At 42.7% G+C, this 20,495-nt stretch overlaps 1 protein-coding gene across 5 annotated transcripts in view; it reads right to left on the reverse strand.

The window, feature by feature from the left end:
• Window positions 1-12,575, reverse strand: part of LOC135543365 (guanine nucleotide exchange factor DBS-like) — a 76,655-nt gene extending 64,080 nt beyond the window's left edge. For 4 of the 5 annotated variants that reach the window (XM_064970568.1, XM_064970567.1, XM_064970565.1 and 1 more), the window contains exons 1-2: window positions 12,192-12,575; window positions 5,882-6,068 (exon numbers count right to left, since the gene is read on the reverse strand). In XM_064970568.1, the coding sequence (XP_064826640.1) occupies window positions 5,882-6,062 (181 nt within the window). In that variant the 5' untranslated portion in view covers window positions 6,063-6,068; window positions 12,192-12,575. Of the gene's footprint in view, window positions 1-5,881; window positions 6,069-6,157; window positions 6,245-12,191 lie in introns of those variants that run through there. The other variant, XM_064970564.1, reaches the window with a different exon arrangement.
• Window positions 12,576-20,495: the final 7,920 nt, after the last annotated feature.

The following is a 20,495-nucleotide window of genomic DNA, read 5'->3' on the forward strand; positions in this document are numbered from 1 at the left end:
TCTCCGTCTCTCTGTTTCTCAACCTCTCTATATCTCTATATCATTCTCCGTCTCTCTGTTTCTCAACCTCTCTATATCCTTCTCCGTCTCTCTGTTTCTCAACCTCTCTATATCTCTATATCCTTCTCCATCTCTCTGTTTCTCAACCTCTCTATATCTCTATATCCTTCTCCGTCTCTCTGTTTCTCAACCTCTCTATATCTCTATATCCTTCTCCGTCTCTCTGTTTCTCAACCTCTCTATATCCTTCTCCGTCTCTCTGTTTCTCAACCTCTCTATATCTCTATATCCTTCTCCGTCTCTCTGTTTCTCAACCTCTCTATATCCCTATATCCTTCTCTCTGTTTCTCAACCTCTCTATATCTCTATATCCTTCTCCGTCTCTCTGTTTCTCAACCTCTCTATATATCTCTATATCCTTCTCCGTCTCTCTGTTTCTCAACCTCTCTATATCTCTATATCCTTCTCCGTCTCTATGTTTCTCAACCTCTCTATATCTCTATATCCTTCCCCGTCTCTCTGTTTCTCAATCTCCCTATATCCTTCTCCGTCACTCTATGTGCATCAGTTCAGAATGCCAGACGGTCATTAAGGCCAATTTGCTTGTTCCTGCCCACTCCCAGTCACGTCCGCCTCACCAGCAGCCTGGGTGGTGCTACCAGGGCAGGCAGGCTTGTGTGTGTGTGTGTCCTTATCAAGCTTTCTTACTCGGAACCTGGGCGTCGTAACACATATTTGGATAATGATTAAATAATCATACTTCCAACATTCATCATGTATAAAACACTATCAATAGCCTGACACACCTGGGATTACCAGCTGTGGGGATTAGTATACGACTACATTGAAAGACAGACAACTCGGGAAAGGAGGGATGGAAGAACAGATGGCGGACAAGATGGAAGGGCAAAACAAGGGAGGGAACAACAAACAGAAAGAGAACAGGACAGAGACAGAGAGAACACAGCCAAAACAATCAGACAAGCCTTCATGGCGGACAATGATTCATCGGAACGTTTCACAGTCAATTCAGTCGACCTAATGTAACACCTATTGCACACGCCCTGCTCAATCATAAAGAAACATCGATAGCATCCAATCAGGCACAGACAACAACAACAAAAACACCATTATCCATGCCACTTCTTAGCAAGACAAACACTGAACTCTTACCCGAGTCTGACAGAGAAAGCATCATCACATTACTGTAGCTGAGTCAAAAACATATCCAGTCTTTCACAAGCACAATACCAAAGGACGCACACAACAGTCTACACGGGACTGGAGTAACACGAGTTGGATAAAGGCTAGGACAGGAAGGGGGTAGCCTATGTGTCAGTGTCTGGGCCTGGGCTGTTCAGTATCTAGAGATGCTGACGCAGCAGAGCGCTACAGAGGGGTCACAGTGAGGTTCAGAGGTCAGGCAAAGGTCACCGCTGGGCCGAGGAAACCGAAATCGACACTGACAGATAGAGAGGGTGTTCTATGGGATGGAAAGGAAACAAATATAAATGACTAGGAATCATGGTCATGGGATCGAGGTGTAACAGAACAAAAGTGGGGGGAAATGTATAGGGACAGTTTTCTGGACACAGATAAATACTGGTCCTGAAGATGCCATTGAGAATGATTTCTAATCCAGGCCTAGCTTTAATCTGTCTGGGAAACCGGCCCATAGTGTGTTGTTAGGGCTGAATCCTACCATTAGATCCACACTTGAAACTCTGACTTTTAAGTAAATCATACATGGATGTCAGTGGAGGCTCCTCGGAGGAGAAAGGGGAAGACCCTCCTCCTCAGTGAATTTCATAAAAATAAAAAGTGAAACATTAAAAAAAACTATACTTTTTAAATAAAATTATACTAAATGTATCCAAATATGTGTCACCAAATAATTGATTAAAACACACTGCTTTGCAATGAAGGTCTACAGTAGTCTCAACAGCACTCTGTAGGGTAGCACCATAGTGTAGCCGGAGGACAGCTAGCTTCTGTCCTCCTTTGGATACATTGACTTCAATACATAACCTAGGAGGCTCATGGTTCTCACCCCATAGACTTATACAGTAATTATGACGACTTCCAGAGAATGTCCTCCAACCTGTCAGAGCTCTTGCAGCATGAACTGACATTTTGTCCACCCAATCAAAGGATCAGAGAACAAATATAGTACTGAAAGCATAAGATACAGCTAGCTAGCACTGCAGTGCATAAAATATGGTGAGTAGTTGACAGAGAGAGAAAGACAATAGTTGAACAGTTTTGAACAATTACATTTCTTCAAAAATGAAGGAGATGCAAGAGAGGGAGAGAGAGAGCTAGCAATATTTTTTTTCACTTTCACTTACTTAGCTAGCTAGCTAGATTAGCCTATTCAAACACCCGGTTCAAACTGAGAAGGCTTCTATATGTTAGCTAGTTGGCTATGGCTATCCAACACTGGAACTCTTCCAAGTCAAGGTAAGCCTTTGGTTTAATTAATTTATTGCCACCAGGGCCTGCTGGTGTAGCTGAAAGTACTTGCTGACTGTACACTGTACTGCATGATTGTAGCGGGTTTACTAATTTTTTATTTTATTTATTTATTTCACCTTTATTTAACCAGGTAGGCAAGTTGAGAACAAGTTCTCATTTACAATTGCGACCTGGCCAAGATAAAGCAAAGCAGTTCGACACATACAACGACACAGAGTTACACATGGAGCAAAACAAACATACAGTCAATAATACAGTATAAACAAGTCTATATACGATGTGAGCAAATGAGGTGAGATAAGGGAGGTAAAGGCAAAAAAAGGCCATGGTGGCAAAGTAAATACAATATAGCAAGTAAAACACTGGAATGGTAGATTTGCAATGGAAGAATGTGCAAAGTAGAAATAAAAATAATGGGGTGCAAAGGAGCAAAATAAATAAATTAAATACAATAGGGAAAGAGGTAGTTGTTTGGGTTAAACTATAGGTGGGCTATGTACAGGTGCAGTAATCTGTGAGCTGCTCTGACAGTTGGTGCTTAAAGCTAGTGAGGGAGATAAGTGTATCCAGTTTCAGTGCGTTTTGTAGTTCGTTCCAGTCATTGGCAGCAGAGAACTGGAAGGAGAGGCGGCCAAAGAAAGAATTGGTTTTGGGGGTGACTAGAGGGATATACCTGCTGGAGCGTGTGCTACAAGTGGGAGATGCTATGGTGACCAGCGAGCTGAGATAAGGGGGGACTTTACCTAGCAGGGTCTTGTAGATGACATGGAGCCAGTTAGTTTGGCGACGAGTATGAAGCGAGGGCCAGCCAACGAGAGCGTACAGGTCCCAATGGTGGGTAGTATATGGGGCTTTGGTGACAAAACGGATTGCACTGTGATAGACTGCATCCAATTTGTTGAGTAGGGTATTGGAGGCTATTTTGTAAATGACATCGCCAAAGTCGAGGATTGGTAGGATGGTCAGTTTTACAAGGGTATGTTTGGCAGCATGAGTGAAGGATGCTTTGTTGCGAAATAGGAAGCCAATTCTAGATTTAACTTTGGATTGGAGATATTTGATATGGGTCTGGAAGGAGAGTTTACAGTCTAACCAGACACCTAAGTATTTGTAGTTATCCACGTATTCTAAATCAGAGCCGTCCAGAGTAGTGATGTTGGACAGGCGGGTAGGAGCAGGTAGCGATCGGTTGAAGAGCATGTATTTAGTTTTACTTGTATTTAAGAGCAATTGGAGGCCATGGAAGGAGAGTTGTATGGCATTGAAGCTTGCCTGGAGGGTTGTTAACACAGTGTCCAAAGAAGGGCCAGAAGTATACAGAATGGTGTCGTCTGTGTAGAAGTGGATCAGAGACTCACCAGCAGCAAGAGCGACCTCATTGATGTATACAGAGAAGAGAGTCGGTCCAAGAATTGAACCCTGTGGCACCCCCATAGAGACTGCCAGAGGTCCGGACAGCAGACCCTCCGATTTGACACACTGAACTCTATCAGAGAAGTAGTTGGTGAACCAGGCGAGGCAATCATTTGAGAAACCAAGGCTGTCGAGTCTGCCGATGAGGATGTGGTGATTGACAGAGTCGAAAGCCTTGGCCAGATCAATGAACACGGCTGCACAGTAATGTTTCTTATCAATAGCGGTTAAGATATCGTTTAGGACCTTGAGTGTGGCTGAGGTGCACCCATGACCAGCTCTGAAACCAGATTGCATAGCAGAGAAGGTATGGTGAGATTCAAAATGTGATAATAATGTGTGAAATGTGATAGTTCTATTAGCTATGTTGACTATGACATTAGATAATATGGTGACAACTATGTAGGCTGTGCGTAGTGGTTATGATATGAAGCTTTGGATTGGAAAGTTTTTTTTTGCCTGGTCACAGACAGCTGATGTGTTGTGCACTAAAGTCCACAAGCGAAGGGAAAAGGTGAGAGAAGGAATTACAACAAGCAAAGTGATCATGATGTTTGTATGTGGATGCTATGAAAGTGAACTGTGTTTGCGTGTGATTAGGGGTGTATTCATTCCGCCGATTCTGTTGAAAAACGTTCCCTAAAACGGAAGCAAACGGAATGAAATGGGGATAAACATATCCAAATTTGTCCAATAGAAACTATTGTTTGCAATTGTTGGACTATGCCCTAGATCAGCTAGATGTAGGCAAGAGTGTGCAACGAGGTTATGAATGTGTCACTGTCTGTCACCTTGATTACAAAAAATTATCATCTTGACCTGTCGTAAACTTTCATTCATAGGCTAGGTTGTAACAACCTCATGATGGGTACAGGGAAATGAGAGTATCATGTAGTAGCCTAAACCTATCAATGTTACATTGAACTGGGTGAATGGAATATGAATGACAGTCATCCAACATGCTGTAATAGAAATAAGGTCATGCTCAAAAATGAGTCGACCTCCCTCATCTTAAACGACACCGACCACCACTGATTGACGTCAATGGGAAATGAATGCAGAAATGTGAGTGGCATACAAAGACTGTGTAACGAAGTGGAAATATTGGCACCGTCTCATGCCCTCCAATAACATGGTGCCAATCTTTCTTGTTTGTTTAGGACGGCTGCCTGCAGAATTATCTCTTTAGCGAGTTCTACCCAGTAGACGGCGAGTGGAAAACAATCTCTGAAGCTCAACTTCAGATGGCTTCAGAGATATAAGAACATCTGACAAACTTTTGGTTTTGGGCTGAACTATACCTTTAAATAGCTTTTCATTCCCTGACAGCATGACACAGCAATCCAAGTCCCTGAGGTCCACATCAATGAGGCTAAAATTAAGACTTATATTTTTCCAGTTTAACAGACTTTGTAGTCCAAGGCAGGGTGAATGTTTTAGGTCAAGATATTCAGGCAAATATGCCCTCTATAATAGTAGAGCTCGGCTGGGGATTAACACGGACTCCCATGATCCTTTCCTACGCATATTCAGCAACACCCTGAGCAAATAAGGATATAACCATGTCACAATTACCACTGAACACAATAGTGATTCCCTGTCACAGCTTTTGCCTTGTGCAATAAAAGTGACTACAGTGAAAAGGAGATGAACGTCTCATCATGTCGGTCCTGCATCCTGGCACATAAAACATACAGACCAGCCTCATCCACTAATGCATTACTTCAGAGTTGACCAATTGGCGGATGTTTCAGTCAGTGCTTATTTGTGCCATGATGAGAAACTCCAAGCATTACAAGGTTATGTACTGTATGTTATTACACTCTGGTGGGTGGCTAAACAGACCCTTTAACACTGTAAACATACAACTCTGGGTAACACACACACACAGGACAGTACACAGAGGTGCACGGTGAACACACTTTCACCACTGTCTCAAAGCAGTGAGAGTAAGAGCTAGCTACGCATGACACACACACGCACACACACTCACTATGCAGGCGCTGACAGCTCTGTGAGAACCGGTAGAAGCTCTTCACTTCCTCCAGAGAGATGTGGACACATCCTCCTCCTCCTCCGTTTCCGCTGGACTGCAAACGCACCTCCATCTCATCCCTCGCTCCCACCTTCTCCTCTTTTTCCTTTATATTCTCATCACTCTCTCCCGTCCTCATCACCACCTGTCACAGAGATATGAATCAGTGCAGCTGTCATCCCTCTCTTCACACCTCTATATTATGATGTCCCTCCCTCCCGCTCTCTCTCCCACCTTCCAAACAGCTGCAGTAAAAATGAGTAGCTCTCAACGCTTTGTCGGTCTTTCTCTCCACTTCGCCTTGTGTGTCCTTTGAGGTTTTTTTTCTTTCTTAGAGCTACGCCTCCACACACACACACACACACACACACACACACACACACACACACACACACACACACACACACACACACACACGGTTTCACTTCTGCCATTGAGCTGGATTTACCTGACTGCCTTACTCCGCTACAGTGCAACAGAAACAGACCTCTCCACCCTACCCACACAACAAGACTCCTGTAAGGTTCCAGTCACATTGTAGCCATCTCTCTTACTGAGCTACTCACAATAAAGAGTATTCTGACAGGGAGGCTGAAACAAAACGCAGTACCAGCACCTACAGGAAACCAACCCACACTAGCGCTTTTACAAGAACCCCTGTCCCAACCAACAGAGCCACCTAAATCATAGAACACAAACACAACGAATCAGAGCCTTCCAACGTGACGTTAACACTTGAACATTACTAACCTGAAACAAACCAAAAGGGAATATTCCACTGCTACTCACAGAACCACTGACTTCAGACCACTGACCTGAATGCTCCTACAGCTCTGTCTCAGACCAGCAGCAGATCCACTGACCTGAGTGCTCCTACAGCTCTGTCTCAGACCAGCAGCAGAACCACTGACCTGAATGCTCCTACAGCTCTGTCTCAGACCAGCAGCAGAACCACTGACCTGACTGCTCCTACAGCTCTGTCTCAGACCAGCAGCAGAACCACTGACCTGAATGCTCCTACAGCTCTGTCTCAGACCAGCAGCAGAACCACTGACCTGACTGCTCCTACAGCTCTGTCTCAGACCAGCAGCAGAACCACTGACCTGAATGCTCCTACAGCTCTGTCTCAGACCAGCAGCAGAACCACTGACCTGAACGCTCCTACAGCTCTGTCTCAGACCAGCAGCAGATCCACTGACCTGAATGCTCCTATAGCTCTGTCGCAGACCAGCAGCAGATCCACTGACCTGAGTGCTCCTACAGCTCTGTCTCAGACCAGCAGCAGAACCACTGACCTGAGTGCTCCTACAGCTCTGTCTCAGACCAGCAGCAGAACCACTGACCTGAGTGCTCCTACAGCTCTGTCTCAGACCAGCAGCAGAACCACTGACCTGAATGCTCCTACAGCTCTGTCTCAGACCAGCAGCAGAACCACTGACCTGAGTGCTCCTACAGCTCTGTCTCAGACCAGCAGCAGAACCACTGACCTCGGGCCATTGACCTGAGTGCTCCTGCAGCTCTGTCTCTTCTCTTCTTATTCCAGCAGCAGAAACGGCCAGCTGCCATCCTGGCCCAGTCACACACAACAGAGACTATCTAGTGTACAAAACTTGTGAATGGAGGCCAGTAGTTGTAACTACAACACTATAGGAAATACTCTCAGCATGTTGACCTCTACAACTGTTTCAGCTCTTTACAGGGTGGTTCCAGAGAGGTTATCCATTAAATCAAATCACATTTTATTGGTCACATACATGTGATTAGCAGATGTTATCGCGGGTGTAGCGAAATGCTTGTGCTTCTAGCTCTGACAGTGCAGTAATATCTATCAAGTAATATCTAACAAATTACACAACATACACCCAATACACACAAATCTAAGTAGGAATGAATTAAGACTATATACATATGGACGAGCGATGTCAGAGTGGAACGTATACAGAGCGGATACAGTAGAATAGCATAGGGGGAAAAAACTGTATATACACTATCATTCAGACATTGTTAATGTTGTAAATGACTATTGTAGCTGGAAACGGCTGATTTTTAATGGAATATCTACATAGGCGTACAGAGGCCCATTATCAGCAACCATCACTCCTGTGTTCCAATGGCACGTTGTGTTAGCTAATCCAAGTTCATCATTTTAAAAGGCTAATTGATCATTAGAAAACCCTTTTGCAATTATGTTAGCACAGCTGAAAACTGTTGTTCTGATTAAAGAAGCAATAAACTGGCCTTCTTTAGTCTAGTTGAGTATCTGGAGCATCAGCATTTGTGGGTTCGATTACAGGCTCAAACTTGCCAGAAACAAAGTACTTTCTTCTGAAATCCGTCAGTCTATTCTTGTTCTGAAAAATGAAGGCTATTCCATGTGAGAAATTGCCAAGAAACTGGAGATCTCGTACAACGCTGTGTAATACTCCCATCACAGAACAGCCGCAAACTGTCCCTAACCAAAATAGAAAGAGGTCCCGTCAATGTGGATAGGGGGGTGCTCCCTTTGCTGTTTCCTTTAGTCCACGATCATCTCCTTTGTTTTGTTGACGTTGAGTGAAAGGTTGTTTTCCTGACACCACACTCCGAGTGCCCTCACCTCCTCCCTATAGGCTGTCTCATCGTTGTTGGTAATCAAGCCTACTACTGTTGTGTCTTCTGCAAACTTCATGATTGAGTTGGAAACGTGCTTGGCCACACAGTCAGGGAGTACAGGAGGGGGCTGAGCACGCACCCTTGTCCCCACAAGGGGCCCCAGTGTTGAGGATCAGCGGAGTGGAGGTGATATTTCCTACCTTCACCACCTGGGGGAGGCCCGTCAGGAAGTCCAGGACACAGTTGCACAGGGCAGGGTTCAGACCCAGGGCCTCAAGCTTAATGATGAGCTTGGAGGGTACTATGGTGTTGAATGCTGAGCTATAGTTAATGAACAGCATTCTTACATAGGTATTCCTCTTGTCCAGATGGGATAGGGCAGTGTGCAGAGTGATGGCGATTGCATCGTCTGAGGATCTATTGTGGCGGTAAGCAAATTGAAGTGGGTCTAGGGTGGCAGGTAAGGTAAAGGTGATATGATCCTTGACTCAAAGCACTTCATGATGACAGAGGTGAGTGCTACGGGTGATCATTAAGTACAGTTACCTCTGCCTTCTTGGGTACAGGAACAATGGTGGCCATCTTGAAGCATGTGGGGACAGCAGACTGGGAGAGATTGAAACAAACCAAACACACCAGCCAGGTGGTCTGAGCATGCTCTGAGGATGCGGCGAGGGATGCCATCTGGACCGGCAGCCTTGTGAGGGTTAACATGTTTAAATGTTTTACGTCATCCACGGAGAAGGAGAGCCCACAGTCCTTGGTAGCGGGCTGCGTCGGTGGCGCTGTGTTCTCCTCAAAACGTGAAAAGATGGTGTTTAGCCTGTCCGGAAGCAAGACGTCGGTCTCGGCAACGTGGCTGGTTTTCCTTTTGTAGTCCCTGCCACATACGTCTTGTGTCTGTGTGACTCCACTTTCTCTATACTGACGTTTAGCTTGTTTGATCGCCTTGCCATTGTTAAATATGGCGGTTCGCGCTTTCAGTGTCGCGCGAAAGCTACCATCTATCCACGGTTTCTGGTTAGGGTAGATTTTAATAGCCACAGTGGGTACTACATCTCCTATACACTTCCTTATGAACTCAGACACCGTATACATGTATACGTCTATATTATTTTCGCACGCTTCTTGGAACATATCCCAGTCCACGTGATCAAAACAATCCTGAAGCGTGGATTCCGATTGGTCAGGCAAGTGTTGAATAGTACGAAGCACGGGATCTTCCTGTTTGAGTTTCTGCCTATAGGACGGGAATAGCAAGATGGAATCGTGGACAGATTTGCCGAAAGAAGGGCGGGGAGGGCCTTGTAAGCATCCCGGAAATTTGAATAGCAATGGTTGAGAGTCTTAGTAATGCTAGTAAGACAGTCAATATGTTGGTAGAATTTCGGCAGCCTAGTCCTTAGATTTGCTTTGTTAAAATCCCCAGCTACAATACATGCAGCCTCAGGATATGTGGTTTCCAGTTTGCATAAAGTCCAGTGAAGTACTTTGAGAGCCGTCGAGGTTTCGGCTTGAGGTGTGATGTAAACGGCCGTGGCGATGACGGAGGAAAATTCTCTTAGGAGATAATATGGTCGGCATTTAATTGTGAGGTATTCTAGGTCAGGTGAACAAAATGACTTGAGTTCCTGTATGTTTCTAAAATTCCCCCATGAGTCGTGAATCATGAAACACCCCCCGCCCTTCTGCTTGCCGGAGAGATATTTATTCCTGTCTGCGCAATGTACTGAGAATCTTGCTGGCTTTACTGACTCTGACAGAGTATCCCGAGAGAACCATGTTTCTGTGAAACAAAGTATGTTACAGGCCCCAATGTCTTCCTGGAAAGAATCTTTGCTCTAAGCTCATCAACTTTGTATCCAAAGACTGAACATTAGCGAGTAATATATTCGGAAGCGGTGGGTGGTGTCCACTCCTCCTAAGTCGAAACAGCAGGCTGCCTCGAATGCCTCTCCTCCGCCGGCGATGTTTTGGGTTCGGCCTCCGGAATAAGTTAAATTGCTCTGGGGGCCTCCCGGGTGGCGCAGTGGTTTAGGGAGCTGTACTGCAGTGCCAGCTGTGCCACCAGAGACTTCGCACCCAGGCTCTGTCATAACCGGCCGCGACCGGGAGGTCCGTGGGGCGACGCACAATTGGCATAGCGTCGTCTGGGTTAGGGAGGGCTTGGCCGGTAGGGATATCCTTGTCTCATGGCGCACCAGCGACTCCTGTGGCGGGCCGGGCGCAGTGCGCGCTAACCAAGGTTGCCAGGTGCACGGTGTTTACTCCGACACATTGGTGCGGCTGGCTTCTGGGTTGGATGCGCGCTGTGTTAAAGAAGCAGTGCGGCTTGGTTGGGTTGTGTATCGGAGGACGCATGACTTTCAACCTTCGTCTCTCCCAAGCCCGTACAAGAGTTGTAGCGATGAGACAAGATAGTAGCTACTAACAATTGGATACCATGAAATTGGGGAGAAAAAGGGGGTAAAAATTAAAAATAAATAAATTGCTCTGGGGAGAGTGAACAAAGGATATGCAAACATACCCTCGTAAAACTGACTATCCTACCGATCCTCGATTTCGGTGGTGCCATTTACAAAATAGCCTCCAAACTGGATGCAGTCTATCACAGTGCCATCCGTTTTGTCACCAAAGCCCCATATACCACCCACCACTGCGACCTGTATGCTCTAGTTGGCTGGCTCTAGTTATTCGTCGCCAGACCCACTGGCTCCAGGTCGTCGATAAGTCTATGCTAGGTAAAGCTCCACCTTATCTCAGCTCACTGGTCACGATAAACAAAACAAAAAAACAGTAGCACGCACTCCAGCAGGTATATCTCACTGGTCATCCCCAAAGCCAACACCAGTTCTCTGCTGCCAATGACTGGAACTAATTGCAAAAATTGCTGAAGCTGGAGACTTATATTTCCCTCACTAACTTTAAACATCAACTATCTGAGCAGCTAACCGATCACTGCAGCTGTACATAGTCCATCTGTAAATAGCCCACCCAATATACCTACCTCACCCCCATATTGTTTTTATTTACTTTTTTGCTCTTTTGCACACCAGTATTTCTACTTGCACATCATCATCTGCACATCTATCACTCCAGAGTTAATTTGCTAAATTGTAATTACTTTGCTACTATGGCCTATTTATTGTCTCCTCATGCCATTTTCACACACTGTATATCGACTTTCTTTTTTTCTATTGTATTATTGACTGTACTCTTGTTTATTCCATGTGTAAACTGTGTTGTTGTTTGTGTCGCACTGCTTTGGTAAACGAGAATTTGTTCTCAACTAGCCTACCTGGTTAAATACAGGTGAAATAAAAATAAAATCTCAGTCGGCGCCCTCTTCATCAGCTAGATATCAGGATCAAGTGAGGCAATGAACTCTCGAGGGCAAGTACTGCACTTCATTAAACCACCCAAGTAGCTGCAGGGAGATTCCTGTAGCAGCCATTTCAAACTGATGGTAGCTTTCTGTAAACACAGGCTGACAACAGCGTTTCACACACACACACACACACTCCGCAAAAGAACACCCCACAGAAGCACACCCAGGGTCTGATGCGCACACACACACACACACACACACACACACACACACACACACACACACACACACACACACACACACACACACACACACACACACACACACACACACACACACACTCCTAACCTGTGTCCCGGCAGTCCCAGTAGGTGCTCTTGCGTCTGTAGCTATAGCTGAGGTTGTCTGTAGCTCTGTGGACCAGGACAATGACAGACAGGCTGTGTAGGACCTGACCCAGTCTGGACAACAGATGTGATGAAGCCTCCTGGAGCTGTCCCTGACGCACAAACTCCGCCAGAGACATGACAGAGTGTGTGAGGGAGAGAGTGTGTGTGTATGCAGCTTCGTGGGTGAGTGTTCCGGAGTCCCCAAGTCGAGCCAGGCCGCACTAAGCTACACTCAGTGTGTGTGTGTATTCCAGTCTCTCCAAATCAAGTCAAACGAAGCCGCACTGTGCCAACCAGTGCCTCTGATCCCTCCACTCCTCAGCCAGTCTGTCTGTGACTGTGACTGTGGAACACATCTTAGTGGTGGTGGTACGTCCGGTTGACAGCAGTGAGGAAGAGAGGGGTGGGACCCGGGATGGGGGATGGAGGGAACACAGTGCTGGCTGCTGTTTAAGACCACCAATCCCCTTCTGCTGCGCTAATTATACCAACAGCCAGCCAAGTGTAATCTGTGCATGCTCAGGGACCACGCACGCACGCACAGACAGTTTACGATGTGAGCACACGGTGAACAATGCCATTGTCCACTTCCTCCACAGCAGCACCAAACCAAGGCTGTGACAATAAAGGACGCATTAGTTCCAGATTCAAAGACTTCTCAATATCGGGACTCTCTCTTTCCTCAGTCAACTCTATTGCCTTGGCCTACCACATCTGATAGCATGATCTGCAGCCAGACATACAGTGGGTATCCCTCCACACAAGATGGGTATTCTCCACCCCCCTCTTATCACATAGGAACAAACTGGGATTTTACAGAGCCAATCACCCAGTACAATATCCCTGGGTAGTCAATGGATCTCTGATGCCTTTCACAAGCAGGCTCTCTGTGCGACTCTCTCGGTCTGTCTGGAGAAACACTTCATTATCACACAACAGAGCCAACACTCTAGAGACAGACAGAGGGAATGGCAGCTACTGTACACCAGGCACTTATTTCATTATGGAAAATGTTCAGAGTTGTAATAGAAATGTATGGTCTATGACTGACTGAGGTTATTTCCCCACGATAGGAAGTTAGAAAGTGCCTTGTCTGCACAATGTATCTCCATCTGCCTAGAATATAAATTCAGCTGAAGTTTTAGCACTTTTGGAGGTATGGAAACTTTTGACAAGATTTGATTTTGGTGTGAACTACTCCTTTAAAAAGGGATAGTTCTCCCAAAGCTCGTCCGTGGACAAGGTAAGACAGCAATCCAATCCATTGTGTACCTGGCCACTGTCTCCAAACTGTTTAAATTTTTTAGCAAACACCAGTGGGAGTCAATACCCCAGATATTATAATTTTTTGCTTGCCTTCAAAATATTTACTTTAAGATGATCTATTGTTTGGAAATGTGGGTGAACTATCCCTTTAAGTGGGTCTGTCACGCCCAAATTGCTAACTTTTTGGATCGAGGGCAACATCGGGATTTTCAAATTCAACGGAGGGACTCCTGTGGCCGGGCTCATGCACGCTGACACGGTCGCCCGGTGTACTGTGTTTCCTCCAACACATTGGTGCGGTTGGCTTCCAGGTTAAGCGGGCATTGTGTCGAGATCTACTGTCTCTATTATAACATGACAGACCAGCTATATCTACTGTCTCTATTATATTATGACAGACCAGCTAGATATAATGTCTCTATTATATTATGAAAGACCAGCTAGATCTACTGTCTTTATTATATTATGACAGACCAGCTAGATCTGCTGTCTCTATTATAGTATGACAGACCAGCTAGATCTACTGTCTCTATTGTATTATGACAGACCAGCTAGATCTACTCTCTCAATTAAAACATGACAGACCAGCTAGATCTACTGTCTCTATTAAATTATGACAGACCAGCTAGATTTACTGTCTCTATTATATTATGTTAGATCAGTTCTTCTACTGCCTCTGTTATATTATGACAGACCAGCGAGATCTACTGTCTCTATGGTATTATGACAGACCAGCTAGATCTACTGTCTCTATTATATTATGACAGACCAGCTAGATCAACTGTCTCCATGGTATTATGACAGACCAGCTTGATCTACTGTCTCTATTAAAACATGACAGACCAGCTATATCTACTGTCTCTACTATATTATGACAGACCAGCTTGATCTACTGTCTCTATTAAAACATGACAGACCAGCTCAATCTACTGTCTCTATTATATTATGACAGACCAGCTAGATCTACTGTCTCTATTAAAACATGACATACCAGCTATATCTACTGTCTCTATTATATTATGACAGACCAGCAAGATCTACTGTCTCTATTATATTATGACAGACCAGCTAGATCTACTGTCTCTATTATATTATGACACACCAGCCAGATCTACTGTCTCTATTAAAACATGACAGACCAGCAAGATCTACTGTCTCTATTATATTATGACAGACCAGCTAGATCAACTGTATCTATGGTATTATGACAGACCAGCTTGATCTACTGTCTCTATTAAAACATGACAGACCAGCTATATCTACTGTCTCTATTATATTATGACAGACCAGCTTGATCTACTGTCTCTATTAAAACATGACATATCAGCTATATCTACTGTCTCTATTATATTATGACAGACCAGCTATATCTACTGTCTCTATTAAAACATGACAGACCAGCTATATCTACTGTCTCTATTATATTATGACAGACCAGCTAGATCTACTGTCTCTATTAAAACATGACAGACCAGCTATATCTACTGTCTCTATTATATTATGACAGACCAGCTATATCTACTGTCTTTATTATATTATGACAGACCAGCCAGATCTACTGTCTCTATTAAAACATGACAGACCAGCTAGATCTACTGTCTCTATTATATTATGACAGACCAGCTTGATCTACTGTCTCTATTAAAACATGACAGACCAGCTATATCTACTGTCTCTATTATATTATGGCAGACTATCGAGATCTAATGTCTCTATTATAATATGACATACCAGCTATATCTACTGTCTCTATTATATTATTACATTTACATTTAAGTCATTTAGCAGACAGACTCTTATCCAGATCTACTGTCAAATTATGAATTATGACAGACCAGATATATCTACTGTCTCTATTATATTATGACACACCAGCAAGATCTACTGTCTCTATTATATTATGACAGACCAGCTATATCTACTGTCTCTATTATATTATGGCAGACTATCGAGATCTAATGTCTCTATTATAATATGACATACCAGCTATATCTACTGTCTCTATTATATTATTACATTTACATTTAAGTCATTTAGCAGACGCTCTTATCCAGAGCGACTTACAAATTGGTGAATTCACCTGACAGACCAGATATATCTACTGTCTTTATTATATTATGACAGACCAGCAAGATCTACTGTCTCTATTATATTATGACAGACCAGCTAGATCTACTGTCTCTATTATATTATGACAGACCAGCTAGATCTACTGTCTCTATTATATTATGACACACCAGCCAGATCTACTGTCTCTATTAAAACATGACAGACCAGCAAGATCTACTGTCTCTATTATATTATGACAGACCAGCTAGATCTACTGTCTCTATTATATTATGACAGACCAGCTATATCTACTGTCTCTATTATATTATGACAGACCAGCTAGATCTACTGTCTCTATTATATTATGACAGACCAGCTAGATCTACTGTCTCTATTATATTATGACAGACCAGCTAGATCTACTGTCTCTATTATATTATGACAGACCAGCTAGATCTACTGTCTCTATTATATTATGAAAGACCAGCTAGAACTACTGTCTCTATTATATTATGACAGAGAAGCTAGACCTCGTGTCTCTATTATATTATGGCAGACCAGCTCGATCTACTGTCTCTATTACATTATGACGGACCAACTTGATCTACTGTCTTTATTGTATTATGACAGACCAGCTCGATCTACTGTCTCTATTGTATTATGACAGACCAGCTAGAACTACTGTCTCTATTATATTATGACAGAGAAGCTAGACCTACTGTCTCTATTATATTATGGCAGACCAGCTCGATCTACTGTCTCTATTATATTATGACAGACCAGCTATATCTACTGTCTTTATTATATTATGACAGACCAGCGAGATCTACTGTCTCTGTGGTATTATGACAGACCAGCTAGATCTACTGTCTCTATTATATTATGACAGACCAGCTAGATCAACTGTCTCTATGGTATTATGACAGACCAGCTAGATCTACTGTCTCTATGGTATTATGACAGACCAGCTAGATCTACTGTCTCTATTATATTATGGCAGACTATCGAGATCTACTGTCTTTATTATATTATGACAGACCAGCTCGATCTGCTGTCTTTATTATATTATGACAGACCAGCTCGATCTACTGTCTTTATTATATTATGACAGACCAGCGAGATCTGCTGTCTCCATTATATTATGACAGACCAGCGAGATCTACTGTCTGTATTATATTATGACAGACCAGCTAGATCTACTGTCTTTATTATATTATGACAGACCAGCTAGATCTACTGTCTCTATTATATTATGACAGACCAGCAAGATCTACTGTCTGTATTATATTATGACAGACCAGCTAGATCTACTGTCTTTATTATATTATGACAGACCAGCTAGATCTACTGTCTCTATTATATTATGACAGACCAGCAAGATCTACTGTCTCTATTATATTATGACAGACCAGCCAGATCTACTGTCTCTATTAAAACATGACAGACCGGCTATATCTACTGTCTCTATTATATTATGACAGACCAGCTAGATCTACTGTCTCTATTAAAACATGACAGACCAGCTCGATCTACTGTCTCTATTATATTATGACAGACCAGCTAGATCTACTGTCTCTATTATATTATTACAGACCAGCTAGATCTACTGTCTCTATTATATTATGGCAGACTATCGAGATCTACTGTCTCTATTATAATATGACAGACCAGCTATATCTACTGTCTCTATTATATTATGACAGACCAGCTATATCTACTGTCTTTATTATATTATGACAGACCAGCGAGATCTACTGTCTCTATGGTATTATGACAGACCAGCTACATCTACTGTCTCTATTATATTATGACAGACCAGCTAAATCAACTGTCTCTATTATATTATGGCAGACTATCGAGATCTACTGTCTCTTTTATAATATGACAGACCAGCTATATCTACTGTCTCTATTATATTATGACAGACCAGCAAGATCTACTGTCTCTATTAAAACATGACATACCATCTATATCTACTGTCTCTATTATATTATGACAGGCCAGCTATATCTACTGTCTCTATTATATTATGACACACCAGCCAGATCTACTGTCTCTAATAAAACATGACAGACCGGCAATATCTACTGTCTCTATTTTATTATGACAGACCAGCTATATCTACTGTCTCTATTATATTATGACAGACCAGCTAGATCTACTGTCTTTATTATATTATGACAGTCCAGCTAGATCTACTGTCTTTATTATATTATGACAGACCAGCGAGATCTGCTGTCTCCATTATATTATGACAGACCAGCGAGATCTACTGTCTGTATTATATTATGACAGACCAGCTAGATCTACTGTCTTTATTATATTATGACAGACCAGCTAGATCTACTGTCTCTATTATATTATGACAGACCAGCAAGATCTACTGTCTCTATTATATTATGACAGATCAGCTATATCTACTGTCTTTATTATATTACAACAGACCAGCCAGATCTACTGTCTCTATTAAAACATGACAGACCGGCTATATCTACTGTCTCTATTATATTATGACAGACCAGCTAGATCTACTGTCTCTATTATATTATGACACACCAGCCAGATCTACTGTCTCTAATAAAACATGACAGACCGGCAATATCTACTGTCTCTATTTTATTATGACAGACCAGCTATATCTACTGTCTCTATTATATTATGACAGACCAGCTAGATCTACTGTCTCTATTAAAACATGACAGACCAGCTCGATCTACTGTCTCTATTATATTATGACAGACCAGCTATATCTACTGTCTTTATTATATTATGACAGACCAGCCAGATCTACTGTCTCTATGGTATTATGACAGACCAGCTAGATCTACTGTCTCTATTATATTATGACAGACCAGCTAGATCAACTGTCTCTATTATATTATGGCAGACTATCGAGATCTACTGTCTCTTTTATAATATGACAGACCAGCTATATCTACTGTCTCTATTATATTATGACAGACCAGCTATATCTACTGTCTTTATTATATTATGACAGACCAGCGAGATCTACTGTCTCTATGGTATTATGACAGACCAGCTCGATCTACTGTCTCTATTATATTATGACACACCAGCCAGATCTACTGTCTCTAATAAAACATGACAGACCGGCAATATCTACTGTTTCTATTATATTATGACAGACCAGCTATATCTACTGTCTCTATTTTATTATGACAGACCAGCTAGATCTACTGTCTTTATTATATTATGACAGACCAGCCAGATCTACTGTCTCTATTAAAACATGACAGACCAGCTATATCTACTGTCTCTATTATATTATGACAGACCAGCTATATCTACTGTCTCTATTATATTATGACAGACCAGCTATATCTACTGTCTCTATTATATTATGACAGACCAGCGAGATCTACTGTCTCTATGGTATTATGACAGACCAGCTTCATCTACTGTCTCTATTAAAACATGACAGACCAGCTATATCTACTGTCTCTATTATATTATGACAGACCAGCTCGATCTACTGTTTTTATTATATTATGACAGACCAGCCAGATCTACTGTCTCTATTAAAACATGACAGACCGGCTATTTCTACTGTCTGAATTCATAAACGGCTCTTTTAGACAATGGAGCCCCTCTAATTACACTGCTACTGTAAACTAGGTCAACATCGGGCAGTCAGGACAAATAATACAATGACTTTAGGCCATTTGTACTCTCTATGCTAATTAGAAGCCATGGGTCATTGATTGTGATGCACCGAATCCCTCTCTGCAGCCCCGCGACAAAGTGTGAAAACATTCATTTGCAACCAGTCACAAATCAAGGAGATTAGAATTCTCCTGAACACAGTTCTAACAGTTAAGAATCAAGGAGATTAGAATTCTCCTGAACAGTTCTTACAGTTAAGAATCAAGGAGATTAGAATTCTCCTGAACACAGTTCTTACTGTTAAGAATCAAGGAGATTAGAATTCTCCTGAACAGTTCTTACAGTTAAGAATCAAGGAGATTAGAATTCTCCTGAACACAGTTCTTACTGTTAAGAATCAAGGAGATTAGAATTCTCCTGAACACAGTTCTTACTGTTAAGAATCAAGGAGATTAGAATTCTCCTGAACACAGTTCTTACAGTTAAGAATCAAGTCATTTTGAGTTGCAAATGGGAACTTAAGATAATATGGAGATTCATCTCTAATACTGTACATGAAAAAGGGACTATTACTTAATTGATTATCATTCATGCTTCGCTAGGCAGCTGTGTGTGATGTTGAAGGCACGAGGCTGCACCCCACTCATGTATTAACCATGAGTTTTATGTGGTCACTTGCACCTAGTTCAAGATTCATCACTGTCCTACATTTTATCATCTGCCAGATGATCACGCCTGCAGGTTCATCACAGGGTCAGTAAGGGACCTTCCAGAAATTAATAGAGACACAGATCCATTCCCTCAGTGACTTTGATACGCAACAGACACACAGGCACCAGAACACAGACCACAAACAGGGATACTAATGAAACAAAGTAAGTTAGTGTCAAGAACAAGAACGCCATTCATCCCAATGGGGGGAAATAGTGTCATGGGTCTTGTGACGTGTCCAAATAAAGCCAGGTTGCAGTGAGACATTGACATTGCGACACCTCTCCTACCAAATATATCGCCACTTAAATAAAGCTGCTCCGTGACTGTCTATTCTACTCCAACACACATCAAAATGCATGAGCTCACTACGTGTCATATCGTGGATAGAAAAGTGAATCCACGGTTTCACAGATCAACATGAGCGATCAATCAATGGATCGGTACCAAACGTCATTATCTCGCATTTATTGAGGTCCACTGCCACCACGTGGTTAAATACTCAAACTCATTCTACCTCAAATATCTCAAGACTGCTCTTGTTGGAAGTGTCTAGCTCGCACAAGTGTAGATACTACTACTGTATACTCCAGTTCTGTAATATTGTTTGTTT

Source organism: Oncorhynchus masou, chromosome 7, assembly GCF_036934945.1.
Source record: "Oncorhynchus masou masou isolate Uvic2021 chromosome 7, UVic_Omas_1.1, whole genome shotgun sequence".
In the NCBI taxonomy this organism is placed as follows: domain Eukaryota; kingdom Metazoa; phylum Chordata; class Actinopteri; order Salmoniformes; family Salmonidae; genus Oncorhynchus; species Oncorhynchus masou.